Source organism: Diceros bicornis, chromosome 27, assembly GCF_020826845.1.
Source record: "Diceros bicornis minor isolate mBicDic1 chromosome 27, mDicBic1.mat.cur, whole genome shotgun sequence".
NCBI lineage: Eukaryota > Metazoa > Chordata > Mammalia > Perissodactyla > Rhinocerotidae > Diceros > Diceros bicornis.
The window spans coordinates 27205139-27223498 of record NC_080766.1 but is presented as its reverse complement, the minus strand read 5'-3'; the positions used below and the strand labels follow the sequence as shown (position 1 = coordinate 27223498).

The 18360-nt window shown below is 40.7% G+C and overlaps 1 protein-coding gene across 3 annotated transcripts in view; it reads left to right on the top strand.

The window, feature by feature from the left end:
- The window catches only part of APP (amyloid beta precursor protein), a 258874-nt gene extending 241849 nt beyond the window's left edge, over positions 1-17025 (top strand). For all 3 annotated transcript variants that reach the window (XM_058522959.1, XM_058522957.1, XM_058522958.1), the window contains 3 exons: positions 2159-2259; positions 5436-5582; positions 16064-17025. In XM_058522959.1, the coding sequence (XP_058378942.1) occupies positions 2159-2259; positions 5436-5582; positions 16064-16165 (350 nt within the window). In that variant the 3' untranslated portion in view covers positions 16166-17025. The remainder of the gene's footprint in view (positions 1-2158; positions 2260-5435; positions 5583-16063) is intronic.
- Positions 17026-18360: the final 1335 nt, after the last annotated feature.

Below are 18360 nucleotides of genomic sequence, written 5' to 3'. Positions count from 1 at the left end.
TTTAGTTTCTTGTGATTTCTGTAAGGCTCAGGATTTCAAGCATGGTTTAGCTCAGTGCTTCTGGCTCAGGGTCTCTCATAAGGTTACAGTCAAGACACCCACCAGAACTGCAGTCATCTGAAGGCTTGAAACTTGAGTGGGGTTGATGGGTCTATTTCCAAGATGGCTCACTCGCATGGCTATTGGCAGGAGACCTCCACACCTCACAGTGTGAACCTTTTTATAGGGCTGCTTGTGTGTCCTCACAACATGGCAGTTAGCTTTCCCCAAACCAAGTGATCCAAGAGAGAGAATAAGAAGGAAGCTGTGATGCCTTTTATGACCTCATCTCAGAAGTCATGCACCATCACTTTCTCCATATTCTGTTCATTAGAAGCGAGTCACTATATCCTGTCCACTCTCAAGGGAAGAGAATTAGTCCTACCTCTTGAAGGGAGGAGTATTAACAAATTTGTGCGTGTATTTTAAATCTACCACACCTGTCTACCCAAGTCCAAGTCCTTGTGACCCAGACAAATCATAGGCTAAGAGAACTTAAGAGTGAAATCATAGGACTACTCTTCATGATCTTGGTGGAACTCTGGACAGCGAAAGAGCTGGGAAGATAGGGATAAGAAAATAATAGTTCTGACAGAGCAGAAAGGAGCGAAGATAGCTTGACAGTCTACAAACCAGGTGTAGACTGACATTGATTTTGGGTCCATTGTCAGAGAGGTTATTAAATGGAAGCTTTGTGAGCAATTGGACAAGGAATCAGTGAGATGTCACAACCAGCATGGGTTCCCTAGGTCTTGTCAAATGATCCTCCTTTTCTTTTCATATAGGCTGTGCTGTTAGACTGGCACATCGCATGCTGTGGACATTGTGCTTTTCAGTTTCAGCAAGATGTGTGACAAGTTTCACAGCACCTTGTAGACCAGACAGAGTGTAGGGCAAAAGCAAGAAATTAGGTCCTATGGGATCTGAAGGAACTGGTAATGTGTAGCCAGAAGAAGAGAAGAATCATCAGGGATATGATGCCTTTCCTTGGGTATCTGATCTGTTCGAGGCTATAATGCGGAAGGGAGAATTAGGCATGTTCTGTGTTGAACAGACTCAGAGAGTAGAAGTTAGAGGGAAACTGATTTAGGCTTAATGGAAGAAAGGCTATTCTTGTAGGCAAAGCTGTCCAAAAATGGAAGCAAGAGGATACATGCCTTTATGTTCAGTCAGGAGCTGAGAGTTGCCCCTGGATGGGAACACCCTAGAGGAGATGATTTCAAAAACCCTTCTCGTTGTAATGCTTTTAGGATGCCTAAAATTCTGACTTTTGATATTTACATGCTACAACATGAAAACTGATATTTATACTTTGTACTTTCATTTTTGTTTTAAACATGACTTTGCATTTTATTTTGAAGCTTCAAATTATTATTTGAAAAATGAAATTCATTATAACAATTAGTGGAAGAATCATATTTCTAGAGAAGGAAGCAGTTTCTAGAGAAGGAAGAGTTAGTAAGTTATAAATTCTGTTAGTCCCAAAGACCTTTTTCCAACAATTATGGACGGCAGCTCTTTATTCAGCAGAGGAACCAATTACATTCTCGATCTATAACTAAATCACTTAACTAAATAAATGATACGATTGTTACAATGCTTCACTGCATAGATACATGATCATAATTTATTTGTAATTGGAACAAAGCCCCAAAGTAGCAGTTTTGTTCTACCAGGTAATTAATGCTCATTTTTAAAGCCTTTTATTATTTTTTCTGAAGGAATGAGGGCGCATGAAAAAAGACATATAGTGAGTTAAACAATAAGCCCTTAAACCAAGCCAGCATATTCTAGAAAAAACTCCTTGCCAACCTCCTAACTAGCATTTAACTTCTGTTTTTCCCTGCTTTAAAAAAAAACAAAAATTATAACATGTGTGTAAGGCAGTGTGTAACTTCAGATTTCTTTAAACTTTAATTTCTTTTTGTTTAAAAGAGGTGGTTAAGGATTTAAATACAAGGTGTCACTTTTCTTGAAGAAAGTCATTAATCTATTTTCCTCTAACTTCAGGCCTAGAAAGAAGTTTTTGGTAGCCTTTGTATTGTAGTGGTTTGTGGATAAAACGAATTGACTGTGCTGTGTATTTTAATTATGATATAATGCTTATGGTATAATACAGGTTCAGGGTTGACAAATATCAAGACGGAGGAGATCTCTGAGGTGAAGATGGATGCAGAGTTCCGACATGATTCAGGATATGAAGTTCATCATCAAAAATTGGTACGTAAAATAATTTACCTCTTGCTGCCGCTCTGTTTGTCAAATGACCTATTAACTCTTGTTCAAGTAAGAAATCCACTTAAGGCGAAGATAAAAACAAAAATAAAACACTTGCCTATTGGGTCATCACAAAAATGTGAAGAAAAGAAAAAGAGGGTCTTTATATGGTATGTATATGTAGGCATGTAGTATATATATATGTAGGCAGCTAAGCCCACACAGGGATTAGAGTTAAATTAATTTGTATTATAACATCCATTTTAACTAACTTTCACTCTATTTTCTAGGAAAGCGCACGGTTTATAATAGGTTTATTCGAAGGATCGAAAATCTCAAATGAACACATACAAACACTACTTGGCTTCGCAGAACACTTTTTTTTTTTTTTAAACAAATCTCTGTTCTTTATTTTTTATTTTTTTATTTTTAAAGATTTTTATTTATTTGTTTTTGTCCCCCCAAATCCCCAGTAGATAGTTGCATATCGGAGCTGCACATCCTTCTAGTTGCTGTATGTGGGACGCGGCCTCAGCATGGCCGGAGAAGCGGTGCATCAGTGCGCGCCCGGGATCCGAACCCGGGCCGCCAGCAGCGGAGCGCGTGCACTTAACCGCTAAGCCATGGGGCCGGCCCTCACAGGACACTTTTTATGGCTTTCACTTAAGTTGATATTTGTGACTGTCACCTTGTGCTGCTTCATCTCTCCCTCTCGCCCTTCTGTCCTGTCCCCTCCCCAACTCCCACATTTTAAGTTCTCCTGCAAGAGTAGGATCTTTGGGTCTCTTCCGAGGTAGGTGGAAGGAGAAGGTGAGCAAGATTCCATGATGTTCCCAGCAGTGTTGTTCATCGAAAGGCTTTGGCCAAGGAAGACAGCAGCTTCCTTTTCAGATGAAGTCACCCTTTTTTTTTTTTTCCTCCAAATGTTCGGGTTAGAATAAATCAAAAAGCACCCATCTCCTTTGCAGGCAGCCTCAGTAGTTATATAAAATCCTTTACCAAAAGCTTCAGATAAATCAAATCCTGCATTATGTGAGGGTGCCTTCCATCTTATCGGTAAGCACAGTAAGGGGGTTAGATTAATAAAAAGACAAATTTATTGCACATTCAGTAGTGAACAAAAATGGTAATAAAATTCTTATAGCAATAATAGTACTTGAGAGATAATCACCCTCAGGCACTTATTTTGTGTGTGTCTGTGTTTACTTTTTTTTTTTTTAATTTTTTTTTAAATTTTATTTATTTTTTCCCCTAAAGCCTCAGTAGACAGTTGCATGTCATAGCTGCACATCCTTCTAGTTGCTGCATGTGGGATGCGGCCTCAGCATGGCCTGACAAGCAGTACATCAGTGCGCTCCCAGGGTTCCGAACCCCGGGCCGCCAGCAGCAGAGCGTGCGCACCCAACCCCCGAGCCACGGGGCCGGCCCTGTGTTTACTCTTTTTTAAGAGTAATATCTTTCCAGGATTTGTAAATAAAATTTATAAATCCAGGTATTAAACTCCCAAAAGAAATGCTTGTACTGTGTATGCCTCTTTTCACTCTAAATAATTGGAACAAATCTAAAACTGACTTGAGATTCAGATTTGCATTTTAGCTCCATGATCTTTTTGGTATAACTGCTGAAGAGTTGGGAGCTGGTGGGGCATAGAGCTGAAGATTAATGTGTGGATTTGCATTTTCTGGGGCCTGTGTCCTAAAAGCCTGTCTCCACAATTTCACTAACTCCTGTAATGCAACAGTGACTAATGGCAGCCACAGCAATTAGGGAAGCAGCTCCCTCTACTGAACTAGTTGATAAGATAATGTCCTGTAATTAGTGCAATGAATATTATAAAATTACAGTATTTTCTTGAAGACATAGGAAGATGTCCAGACTTGCGTTTACTCCTGATTACCTCACACTTGTATCATTAGCTAATTAATGATTTGCTTTTTATACGTATGTTGAGCAAGCATATTTGGTTAGAAAGGAGAATAATTATGAACAGTTTCTAATTTTGTTGCAGATATACCCTGAGTAAAACTCTTTTAGAAATTTGCTGTATTTTATGTTGTGTTTTCAGGTTACTAGGATGTTAATTTTAGCTGTGACAACCGGTCGTTTTAGTATCTTGAGATTATATTAAAAGAATTATTTAGGGAGCTATTTTCCTTAATTTATATAACAAATTTGGTACATGTTTAGTCGTAATTAGGCCAGATGATCTGGCCTAAGATCATCTCCTTATGTAGCAAGATGATAAAAGTTGCAATATGCTCTTGTAATTCCATTTAGGTAGATAAAGCTGAAAAATAATGACTTGCTTTTATAAACAATATGAAGGAATGTAGTGCAATAAATTTATCATGTTGAATAGATTTCTTCTTTATAGTGTTCTCCAAATTCTTTTTATGTTAAATCCAAATAAACAGCAAGAATAAAACATTTTTAGTTGGATTGTAGAAATCCAACTATATAATATGTCTTGAGACAAGCTAGTAAGAAAGTGTGAGTTACGTGTGGCTATTAAGATTCTTACCTTGTTGCCTCTACTTCTTTCCTTTGAAATAACTCTTTTAAGCATTATGCTTCTCACAGTTAATTTGTGTCCTACTAAATTATTGTGGCTAAAAGTAGGTAACAAGATGTCTTGTTTCTTCTGTTTAACTCCTTTGTTTCAGAATGCTTATTCCTATGTATTAATGTCCCTCTAAGGAAATTAGGACATCTGCAGGATTGAAAAGCACCTAAGGCGTAGTTGTCGTGCATCAGGTCTCCCAGTTTTAAGCGTGTTGTGACTGGGAAGATGCTGACCTCCCTCATAATCATGATCTGTGCGTCTATAGCTTTCGCTAGATCCGAGAGCTGCCGTCCCGCCTCTCACTGAATGTTCCACCTGTCAGAGAGTTTCAGGTCCCCCTTGGCTTCTGTTTTGCCTTTCAAGGGACATGTAGGGGGAAAGCAGACTTCCTAGGGCTGGGGAAGCCACATGTTGTACATCGTTCTATAGGCTACAGATGTCACTCTTAGTAAACAGAAGGTGTGATTTTTTTTTTTTCAAGTATACGCCAAATAATGGAATGACCAACAACTCAAACTTAAAGCCTAAGATATATACTGAATAGGCTGAAACTTTTCACATACCTCATCCAAATATCTCCTGCAATTACAATCCTTTTTCTTGACTTGTTTTGAAGGTGTTCTTTGCGGAAGATGTGGGTTCAAACAAAGGTGCCATCATTGGACTCATGGTGGGCGGTGTTGTCATAGCAACAGTGATTGTCATCACCTTGGTGATGCTAAAGAAGAAACAGTACACGTCTATCCATCATGGTGTGGTGGAGGTAGGTAAACTTGGCTGCACGTTTGCAAGTGGGAGTTAAAGACTACAAGGGAGATTTTGCTTGCTGTTAGACTAAGAATCATCCAAGTGTCTCTTCTTTGGAAAAAAATCCACATTCCTGCATGATGCTCAAGTTACAGCTGTTTTCTTGCTTTGGTTTTCATTCATTCTGACTTACTATAAATACTATGATCAAGGCATTGGGGTTGTATGCTGCTACCTTAACTTCTTATAATTTGTATTGAAATATCAAAATAATACTAAGGATCATGCTTGGCTTAAAAATATTGTGATTACCCTCAAATATTTAAAAGGAAAGAAAAAGACAACAGCAGAAGTTAAAAATGAAAAAGGAAGTGGAAGGATGCTTTTTCAAAAAAAAAAACCTAAACAAATTTATTCCCGGATTTTTTTTTTTTTTTTTGTCTTAAATAGTCTGATTTCTAAGTAAAACCAGATAACGGTAAATAATACTAATTTTTCAGTAAAGAGTCTTATCTTTAAAGCTTCATAGGAAATCACGTTGTACCAAATACCTGAGCAAAACAGGCAAGGTTATTGGAGATGTTCATCCTGTTAGCTCACTTGCACCTGAAATATCTTAGTTTTAAGGTGTTAGTGTACTCACACTGAAGGTGGAGAGAAGACCCACAAAGTGACAATCACAATTACTGCACGATTATGCTTCCCCGAGATTTCTCCCCACAGGCCAGTCTGTGACTAACATGAGGGTGTACAGCTCAGAAGGTGTGGGTTACACCAACAAAATAGAATAGCTACAATGTTCAAATATGACTTCCTAAACCCTTTATGACATCTTAAATAGTATGACATAAAATACAGAAAAATAAAATTTACAAAAATTTCTTTTTATGCATTTAAAATGCAGGTTTTGGGGGGGACCTCATAGAATATGTATTTTTTAGGAAACTGTTGCAGAAAGTGAATTAATGTATCTTGAGCAGAAAGAGATCTCAAAGGTAAATCAAGATGATCTTCTCATTTTGTAGATGAGAAAACAGACCCAGACAGAAGTGTTCGCCCAATGTCAGACTAAGTAGGGCCAAGGTCAAAGTAAAGATTTCCCCACATCCTCTCCGTTGCTTTTTCCATCAGAGAAAAGTCCAGATAGTTCCAGTGAGTTCAACTTCTCCCTAACCCCAAGGAAATGTGCTCCAAACCATTCTTGATTATAGAAGGGCAGGAGCAGTTTAAATAAATTACATGTGTGGTGAAGCCAGAAACATCATTTTGTTCAGACTTAAAATCTCCAGGCTCCTGTTTACAGGGGCTGCTGATGGAAATGGGTTTTGAGTCTTATTTCCCCTGTCCATACTGGTGTGGATGTGCTAAAGAGCGGTGAAATGAATGAACCCTGGAAACAGGTAGCAAGATGGAAAAGAGCTGAATGATTGACAGACTAATGTGTGAGCACATAAAATAAGCCATGACAACATCATCAAGTTTGGGGTATTGCTCTTTTCCTAATGGTATTTCTAAGCTGGTATCCTTTGAAACAGTGTTAAGATGTATTATTATTAGCATCAGTTTATCTCATGTCTAGTCAAAATTATTTTTTTCATTTTAATTCTATGTTTAGGCAAATAAAAGTGTTTTCATACTTGAATAATTCAAAAGCCCCTTTTAATTTCTTTGATATAATTGTATGTTTTAAGTGCCTTGGACTGAGGAATCCATCCAAGGGGTAGCTTCCTTTTTATCAGTTAAATTGCCTATCTTTGGGGCCAAAGGCCAAACAGCCTATATTGGTTTGCTCGGACTGCCATAACAAAGCCACAGACTGGGTGGTTTAAACAACAGAAATTTATCTCCCCACAAGGATGGATTTCTGAGATCAAAGTGTCGGCGGGTGTGGTTTCTTCTGAGGCCGCTCTGCTTGGCTCCTCAGTGACCTCCCTGTGCCTTCACATCATTTCTCCTCTGTGCATGTCTACATCCTAATCTCTTCTGGTAAGGAAACCAGTATTATTAGGTTAAGGTCTACCCTAATGACCTCACTGAACCTTAATTACCTCTTTAAAGACCCTGTTTCCAAATACAGTCATATTGTGAGCTACTGGAGGTTAGGACTTTAACATGTGAATTTTTGGAGGACACAGTTCAGCCCTAACAGAGCCCAGTGATGGATCTCTCTCGGCTCTCTCAGAAGGACTCTCTGCCATGGTTGTGTATGAGTCTTACCAGGAACTTATTTAAAAGGGCACATCCCCAGGTCCCACCCCAGACCTAGGGAAACAGAATTTATGAATAGGAGGCTGGGAATCTGAGTATTGAAAATTTTCCCAACTGAATCAGACATGCATTCAAGTTTGAGAATCACAGATATATAGTATTAACACTCCTTCTTTTTAGTTAACTGTCTGAGCAAACCTTAGGGAGTAGAAAATATCTCTTGTCTCCAAGAAAACTAGTTGCCTTTTAAGCCTTCTTGTAGCTGCCTAAGTTAAACTTTTTTTTTGGTTAGTTACCAAGAAAAGTCTCCTTGGATTTGGAATGTCAGAGAAGTTGACACTTTAACACAGATTCTGAAGAAAAGAAATTAATTTTTAAGCCAGGAGACATCCTTGAAGGAACAGAATTGTAAGGAGGGCAGTTACTCAGCACTTCGCTTGGTATTCATTTTGCTAACTACTTGAGAACATCTAGAAACCTCTAGAGTGACTGTCCCACCTGGTTTTGTGTGTTTTTCTTTATTTCCTCTAACTTTCTTCTTCTTTAAAGTAAGGATATTGTGGAAAGCCTGGAAACCATCCCTTTGTCCCTCTTGATGCCTTCCTTTCTCTCCAGTCCATAAGCCACGCTTTGTCGAGTTCCATGTTGAGCTGTGGACAGCGGTGTTGGAACAGAACTTCATCCAAGGTGCTGTTCACCATCTCTGCCCTCAGGAAGATTATAGTCCAGCTGAGATGGTAGAATTTGGACATAATTTGCTGTAACCCAGGCTAGGCACCTAAGCTGTCTCACCTGGCCTAGGTGAGGGAGAATGCTGTAGGGATTCAGAGCATGCAGAGTCTACACTGTATGGAAGTAATCTTCCTGCGAATGTGCTCTGCCCATCTTAGCAGGCTCTCTCACGCTCAAGTGCATGGAAATAAGTGTTTCCAGCTCTGGTTAACCTGCTTCATTAATGAGTAACCCTACTTTACTAAAAACAAAAACAAGTAAATGAGTATTTCCAGTTGAACCTGCCGAAGTCTGTCGGGACAGAATACAGTCGTACTTCACGCCACCAATATGTGAAGAAGAAATCACAATGAAAGCATTGGTTTCTAGGAAATCTGTCATTCTTAGAGTGAAAGATCCCTGCAGAAGTCCACAGAGATGTGGAAATGAAAAGGAGCCTAGTATTTTTATTAGTAGAGTTGTTACTGGGTGGAAATGAGCAGTTGGTAGGTTTTGTTTTTAAAAAATAAGCAATAAATATTGATTTAATGATTTGCTTAGCCATAAGGCCAGAGATTCGTTCTGAAAGCCATTAGCCACACTTTCCCCAGAAGATGACTAAGCTCTATAGTCATGTGCCGCATAACAACATTGTGGTCAACAATGGACCACATGTGCAATGGTGTCCATAAGATTAGTACTGTACAGCCTAGGTGTGTAGTAGGCTATACCATCTAGGTTTATGTAAGTACTGTAGGGGAGGAAGAAATTTTCCTCTACCCTTCTAGGTTCTTCTGGCTAGTCTAAGAATTAAATTGACGTGAGACAGATTAACAGGAGAAAAACAGACAAAAATTTAATAACATGTATACATGGGAGAAACCCAGGAAAACCACATAACTTGCCAAAATGGCCAAAGCCTTCACCTTAAATACCATCCTCAGGTAAAGACAAAAGAAGATGTTGAGGGTGGGGAGAGTCAGGGACTTCAAAGGGAAGGAAGGCAATTCCCAGGTAGGTGAAAAGAAGCAAATATTTGGAAAACAAGTGTTTGGCCACATAGAAACAGAAGAACACAGAGGGGAGCCCAACAAACAGGCTTTTCTAGGTTCCTCCCTGTCTACCACCTAGTTCGTGTTATGCTGAGACAGGCTTTTTTATCTGAGTTCTTTTAGGCAGTTAAGCGGGCAGTAACAAGAAAAACTTTGTGAGTCTTTTGTTTCTTAAAAATAATTAGCCTAAGGTAGTCCTCATGTTAAAGGAGACATTTTGGAGTGGCAAATTTTTTTCCCCTTCAGTACATGCTATGATGTTCGCATAACGACGAAATCACCTAACGATGCATTTCTCAGAATGTGTCTCCATCGTTAAGTGACACATGATTGTATTTGTGCCTCAAGCAGTGACATGATAGCCCTTTACACTGCTTCCCAAATGTGGCCCCCGTCTCTGGTGGCCAAGGGTCCTAGCACCAGTGAATTGTCCACCACTGCTCCTGCTTTACTATGGTCCTGCCAAGCCCACTGGCCCCAGGTTCTGTTTAGTAGCAGATAGGCCTTTTCTATACTGATATCCATTGACACTAGATATTTGAAATAAATATTGTAGCTCTTTCCACTCCTCCTCCCAGATGGAGACATCACCTTTAATGGGGGGTGGGGGGCGCCAATTCTCTTTATCGTAGGGTATAAATAAATTTTCCTTTCACAGATCTGAAAACTAGAACACCAGAAGTCTCCCCACCCCTAGTCATCTCAGTAATGATCTCAATAAGGAAGAGAGTTGCTTATTTAGCTTTTTATGGAGTTATGGCATGTGACTTTTCCTGATGACTGTGCCATCATACTGGTGACATTATAAAAATATGTCGTTAGGGGTTCTTTCTTCCTGGCAAGCAGTTGACCCACCACAACGGAATAACCTAGCAACCACTAACGCAGGTGTTGTAGAGCATTCAGAGGGACTGGTCAGGTTAAGTAGGGAGCAGAGATAAGAAGAAGGGAGGGTGGACTCAAAATCTGCATGTGGCTCCAAGCAAACAGCAGGCCGAGAAATTGGAAAGTCGAAGGAAAGCATCAAAGATGATTACGAAGGGGTAGCAAAGGAGTTCCAGAGCCTGCCTGAAGAATTACTTGTTGTAGGCAATAACCATCAGTGAACTACTTATAAAGACATGGAATTATAATCAAGAAAATGAATGTGTACACAACTGAGCAGAGAACCAGCGCTGGGAGGTTACGAGGAAGGATAAATGTCTAGCTTGAAAGCTTCATTGCTGTTTTCTTTGCTTTTATTTTTCTTCCCGTATTATTGGCTCCTTTGATGTTCTTACACTCTGTTGTTATTATGTACACTTTAGTTTATCTTACCCTCCTTTCCTTGTCCATCTTGGTGACCTGAAATGGAAAATCTTAGAGGCAGGGATTCTGGTTTTTTTCCTAACTCGGTGCCGTGCATAAAGGGACACCCATTACCACACATCCTGCTGGTTACTATACATAATAAAATTAAAATATGGTGTTCACGGCCCCTTCTCCAAGCTTAAGGTTCCTACACGAGATACGATATGATGCAGAGAACTAGAAATTAAGGAGACCCAAATAGAAGAGGCCATAGAGATGGTCTGATGGTTGAGCTATAAACTCCTCTGGATATAGTTAAAGAATAAATGGCTCCACAGAATCAAGTTCAGGGAGAAAGGAGTAAGAAGAAGACATTAGCCAAAGAGTATTCGAAAGTTCTCAAACCTATCTTAGGGTAAGGCAGATCAGGCTGTTTGGGCTCAGCTCTTTACACTGTACATCAGTAGCAGTAGAGAGTTGAAGCCAATCTGCAGTGCAGCGCCGGGGGCCCTGGGGTCCCTCATGAAGACAGTGCACCAAGAGCCAAGTGGAGACTTCAAATCAGTTATTGCTCCTGTCTAATCCAGAAAGTCAGGAGAGGGAATGTTCAGAAGTGGTCTGCGTGTGTGTTTTTATCTGAGCAAGTGAGAGATGTTCCTGCCCAATGGGCAGATAGGGGTTCTGTCCCTGACTGCATTATTCTAAAGTTCCTTCCAGAACAATCACCACTGGCTTCAACTTCCCCCAGGTCTGCTTTATGTGAAAAGTATTGAGGTGTTTGTGCAGAGGCCTTGTCTGCACAGGGTCTAGTGAGGTGGCCTTCACATGGTGGCCCACACCAGTGCTGGAGCTTAGCCATGAGTGACAGATCGCTGAGCCCTGCTGGAGAGGAAGGCTCCCTCTCACCCAATGCTCTTCCTTTAGTGGTAGGTTTATCCATGGACGTGAGTACTCAGTGTTCCACTTTTAGCTTTCAATGATTTGGGGATAAAACGGTACAATCCAAACTCCTTGAGTGCCATGTTGTAAAGATAATCCCATCTCCTATAGCTCCTGAGCCCTCTGAGGTTTGAGGGCCAAGCTGCCCCACTGCAGGAATAGCGAAACGTTAGCTGTCCTCCCCCGTGGCAAAGGGTAATGAGGATTAGCAAGTAGAAAAGAGGCCAAGAAAAGACAGGAAAGTTAGATACTTGGCTTGCACACCAGCCTCTGAGCTTCGCATTCCTGGCAGGGTTCTCCTAACCTAAGCATTTGGCTTTGGCCTTTGAAGAGGAGATAAACTATTAAATTGCCAGGTGTTCTCCTATCCTTGATGAATGTGGATAATTGTTGACAGCCAGTGTGCGGGCTGATGTGGCTCCTGGAGGAGATACAAGTATAATATTCCAAGTTGGTTTTTTCTACATCTAGAAACATAGCTTTGCGTTGATCGCAGCAAGATTTTTTTTTTTAACCTTGACATTCTTTGAAGTCTCAGTCAAGAGGTGGTACGGGGCAAAAAGATGCCCCAGTTGTCTGCTGCAGACAGGCTGGTTCCTGGCAAACAGATTTGGAGAGTGAATGACATCGCTCATTATTGGTGCTTATCTTTAATGATGGTGCTTTAACTTAAAAAGTCCGTGGCTAATTACACAATTGCCAATTAAAGCAAAGTGACCTCATTTGTTGACAATAGAGTAGATAGAGCGAAGGAAGAGGAAGGGATGGGGAAGACATCTGTGATTATTTCCATAGGGACGCTGAGCATCCATTTGAGCAATATCCTCTGAGTCCTGACTCTTGGCAGGAGCTTGTTGGTGGCTTTGTTCTAAGGGGAAGTGCTCAGGCCTGTCAGTGGGAGAATCTGAGGGCTTGCTGCAGGAACACAGGCAGCTCTGACAAGACGGTAGAAAGGGAATGTTCTGTGGGTAGGAACTTAAGAATCAAGGCACACAGTGGACAGCGTGAGGGAGCTGTACATCTTCCTAATCCGGCTACCTTGGGATTAGCGAAGATGGTAATTCCAGTTCCTGCCCAGACTGAAAGAAGTCCATCGGTCCATGAGGTGGGGTCTTACAAAGCGACCATGAGGGAGCCAGCTTATATTGACAAATCTTTTTTCCCCCCAAAGCCCCAGTAGATAGTTGTATGTCATAGCTGCACATCCTTCTAGTTGCTGCATGTGGGACGCGGCCTCAGCATGGCTGGACAAGCGGTGTGTCGGTGCGTGCCTGGGATCTGACCCCGGGCCACCAGCAGCGGAGCACTTAACCACTAAGCCGCGGGGCCGGCCCTCCCCCCAGTTTTATTGAGATATAATTGATATATAACATTGTGTTAGTTTTAAGTGTACAACATGATTTGATATATGTATACATTGTAAAATAATCACCACATTAAGTTTAGTTAACATCCATCACTTCATAGTTACAATTTTTTTCTTGTGATGAGAACTTTTAAGAGCCAGCCCTGATGGCCTAGCAGTTAAAGTTTGGCACACTCTACTTTGGCAGCCCTGGTTGGGTTTCCAGATGTGGAACCACACCACTTATCTGCCAGTAGCCAGGCTGTGGTGGCGACTCACATAAAAGAACTAGAAAAACTTACAGTTATAAAGACAACTATGTACTGGGGCTTTGGTGGGGAAGAAAAAGGAGGAAGATTGGCACAGATGTTAGCGTAGGGCAAATCTTACCCTGCAAAAAAAAAGAAAAAAAAGGCCTTTCAAGACCTCTCAGCAACTTTCAAATATACAGTACAGTATTGTTAACTAGGGTCATCATGCTCTACATTAAACCTTATGACTTAAATTTATTTTATAACTGGAAGTTTGTATCTTTTGACCCCCTTCACCCATTTCACCACGCCCAATCCCGCCACCTCTGGCAACCACCAATCTATTCTCTGTATCTATGCGTTTGGTTTTTTTTAGATTCCACCTATAATTGATATCATACAGTATTTGTCTTTCTTTGTCTGACTTTTTTCACTTAGCATAATGCTCTCAAGTTCCACCCATGTTGTCACAAATGGCAGAATTTCCTTCATTTTTATGGCTGAAATTCCATTGCATTTATACACCACATTGTCTTTATCTTTTTATCCATTTATGGACACTTAGGTTGTTAGTTTACAAGAGTCTTAGCTCTTGTAAATGTTGTTAGTTTACAAGAGTCTTAGCTCTTGTAAATGATGCCGCAGTGAACATGGGAATGCAGGTATCTTTTTGAGATAGTAATTTCATTTCCTTCGGATATATACCCAGAGGAATTGCTGGATCGTGTAGTAGTTCTATTTTTAGTTTATTGGGGAACCTCCATGTTGTTTTCCATCGTGACTGCACCAATCTTTTAATCTAAGTTATTCGTTAACCAGTGTGGTCTAGTCATGGCAAATCAAGCCCCATCCCTAGACCTGGTGTCTCAGCACCAACACACCTGCCCTCTGGTGTTCTTCCTTCATTGGGTTCAGGGGTAACGGAGCAATGGGACAGCTGTGTGGGGTCAGAACTGTACCAGACTGGCTGTGGCAGGGGGAAAAGCTGCCTAAGAAGCTGAACGTCGCTTTCCAATACTCAGCAGTGGGGAATGGGCCTGCAGTATTCTCCTGGAAATGATGCGGAGAGCCCAATTTTATCACGTGCAGAATAGAAAATATCCCTTTGAAGGAAAACCATCTTCTGTACAGTTTATCCTAACTTTTCTGTGGAAAGCATGCGTCTTCATTCTGATTAAATTTGTGTCGATTCTCTTCACCTTCCAGTGGTTTTGCAGAAGAGAAATTTTTTTTGAAAAATAGCAGAACTAAGCTTTCATTCATTCAGCAAAGAGTTAAGTACTTCATCTCTTCTGTGCACTGTGAGAGGGTACAGCAAATACACTAGAAACCTGAACAGCCACTCCCCACGTAATAGATCAGCTTACGTTGCAGAGGGTGAATGCTCCCATACAGCTCTATCCCTACAATGACACTGGGGGTGATACATTTACAACTGCTGGCCTGATCTTGGAGATAAAGCACCATATCCACAGAGAGGATCTGTTTTTAATCCCTTAGCAGGACATACTTCTATAGTATCTCTGTTCGGTTTAAAAAAAAAAAAAGATCATCTATAATCTAGAATGGCGTGTCCTTGCTGTATTTTTCCTTTTCCCCTAAATAATAGCCCCTTTGATATACATATCGTTATTTTCATTAAAAGATTTTCAGGGGCCAACCCAGTGGCATAGGGGTTAAGTTCACGCACTCCACTTTGGCAGCCTGGGGTTCACGGGTTCGGATCCTGGGCGCAGACCTACACACTGCTTGTCAAGCCATGCTGTCGCACGCATCCCACATATAAAGTAGAGGAAAATGAGCACAGATGTTAGCCCAGGGCCAATCTTCCTCAGCAAAAAAAGGAGGATTGGCAACAGATGTTAGCTCAGGGCTAATCTGCTTCACAAAAAAAAAAAAAGATTTTCAGAACTCTCTTCAATATATTAAATTTAGTGACAACAGGAACAAATTCAAATAAGCATGGGAAGATACTCAGCCATCCAGATTGAGGGTCACCCACTGTACTTTGCTAATCTCTCTTCATGACGCTCTTGATTTTTTTTCTAGCTTACCAACCACAGTCTAAAGTAAAACAGTCCTCCATGGTGGCTTTTTGTCCTTTATTGAATCAACAGAGAAGAAAAAAATATTTATCACACTAGACGTATCCAGTTACTATTAAGTTGGGGAAGCAACCAGTTAGCACTTTGCAAGCCGAGGCAGCACGTCAAGGTGTTAAGCGCCACCTGGTGGCTAGATGGAACATCTGCATCACTGGTGGGCACAGGTGATCTGCTCTGAGATGTCAAAGTAGGGGAGAAGGAAGAAAAGATAGTGGGTGTTCTGCAATCTTGGCAAAAGAAGAGTACCATGAACCTTATGTTTTTATTGCTTCTCCATGTATGCTCTTAAAAGATTTTTTTTTCTTTTTTGCTGAGGAAGATTGGCCCTGGGGTAACATCTGTTGCTAATCCTCTTTTTGCTGAGGAAGATTGGCCCTGGGCTAACATCCATGCCCATCTTCCTCTACTTTAGTTGTGGGATGCCTGCCACAGCATGGCTTGATAAGCAATGGGTAGGTCTGCGCCCAGGATCCAAACCCACAAACCCCGGGCTCCCGAAGCGGAGCACATGAACTTAACCACTACGCCACCAGGCCAACCCCAAAAGATTGATTTTTTTTTTTTTTAACTCAACTTTCCTCATCCTTGCCTCTCAGGTTGATGCCGCTGTGACCCCAGAGGAGCGCCACCTCTCCAAGATGCAGCAGAATGGCTATGAAAACCCAACTTACAAGTTCTTTGAGCAGATGCAGAACTAGACTACCACCACAGCAGCCTCTGAAGTCGGACAGCAAAACCATTGCTTCACTACCCATCGGTGTTCATTTACAGAATAACGTGGAAAGAAACAAACCCTTCTCTTTTATTATTTACTCATTATCGCCTTTGACAGCTGTGCTGTAACACAAGTAGATGCCTGAACTTGAATTAATATACAAATCAATAATGTATTCTCTCTCTTTACATTTTGGTCTCTACACTACATTATTAATGGGTTTTGTGTCCTGTAAAGAATTTAGCTGTATCAAACTAGTGCATGAATAGATTCTCTCCTGATTATTTATCACGTAGCCCTTTAGCCGTTGTATATTATTCTTGTGGTTTATGACCCAATTAAGTCCTACTTGAAATATGCTTTAAGAATCGATGGGGGATGCTTCATGTGAACGTGGGAATTTAGCTGCTTTTCTTGCCTACATATTCTTTTCCTGATCACTATGCATTTAAAGTTAAACGTTTTTAAGTATTCCAAATGATTTAGAGAAGTTTTTTTCCATGATTGCATTTTACTGTACAGATTGCTGCTTCTGCTCTATTTGTGATATAGGAATTATGAGGATACACGTTTATTTCTTCGTGCCTGTTTTATGTGCACACATTAGGCATTGAGAATTGACATTTTTTTGGTCCATGTATCTTCAGATCTTTGATAAAGAAAAGAATCCCTGTTCATTGTAAGCACTTTTACTGGTGGGGAGGTGGGGGGAGGGGTGCTCTGCTGGTCTCAAATTACCAAGACTTCTCCAAAAAAATTTTTTTGTGGGATGATTGTACAGAATCATTGCTTATGGCCATGATAGCTTTCTACACTGTATTACATAAATAAATTAAATAAAATAACCCTGGGCAAGAGTTTTCTTTGAAAGATGACTATGGATATTACGTATTCAAAGTACTTTGAAGTAGGGAAAAAGACAGATTCAATTTCCTTTAAGAAGTCTAAAACATTTTATTTATGATACCAAAAGAAGATGAAAGGCGAAGGGGCAAAATCAGGGGATGGAGAAGGCATTCCTGCACAAACTTCTTTAAGAGTTATCTTCGATTTGTATAAAATGGTGTTTTCATGTAAATAAATACATTCTTAGAGGAACGCCACTGTACTGGTGTGAATGATTCCAGTAACCACCTTATGATTATTTAGTCATCTAAAGACTAGTGAGACACCTTCGAATGTTGGGCATCCACACCTGTTGTGTCTTAGCTGCACGTCTGAGTAGGAAATTGGGGCCACATGCATCTTTCAGTGCTGGTAAGATACTTCACAGACCTCATTTACAATTGTAGTCAGTCCAGAGTATTTTGCTGCCATATGTTGGTCCTCAAGTTTGTCCCTGCCTTTCTGTCCAGGCTGCTATAACAAAATAGCACAGACTGGGTAGCTTATAAACAAGAGAAATTTGTTTTTCTCAAGTCTGGAGATGGGTCAGATGAGGGCTCTCTTTCAGATCAAAGACTTCTTTTGTCCTCACATGGCAGAAGGGGCTAGGGAGCTCTCTGGAGCCTGTTTTATAAGGGCACTGATGGCATTTTTGAGGACTCTACCCTCAAGATCTGATCACCTCCCAAGGGCCCACCTCCAAACACCATCATATTGGGCATTAGGATTTCAACATATGAGTGTTGGGGGGACGTAAACATTCAGACAGACCATAACAGTCCCAAATAAGATAGGAAGAGACAAATTCTAGGGAAATAGAAATTAAGACCAGCTGAGTTATCTGTAAAGCGGGATTTCTCAGCCCTGGCACTATTGACGTTCTGTGGGGAATAATTGCTTGTTTGTGGGGGCTGACGTGAGCATTATAGGATATTTAGGAGCATTCCTGGTCTCTACCCGCTAGATACCAGTAGCACTCTCCAGTTACAATCAAACATGTCTGTAGACATTGCCAGATGGCCCTTAGAAGGGGAGCAAAGTCACCCCCATTTGAGAACCACTGCTCTGTATCTATTGTAAGACATTGTCCTATGTCCGTGATTTTTAATTGGAGAAGCCTATCCAGCTGCTCTTCCAAAGGCCTAAGAACACGTTGAGCCTGGTGTGTTGGCTCTGTTATGCTTGGTATCAGTTGAACATGAGAATCAACCAGCACCTTTTAGCTTTAGATGGCAACTTTTTTTGTTTTTTTTTTTGGATTACTTAAGGACTTTTTTTTTTCTTTTAAATACT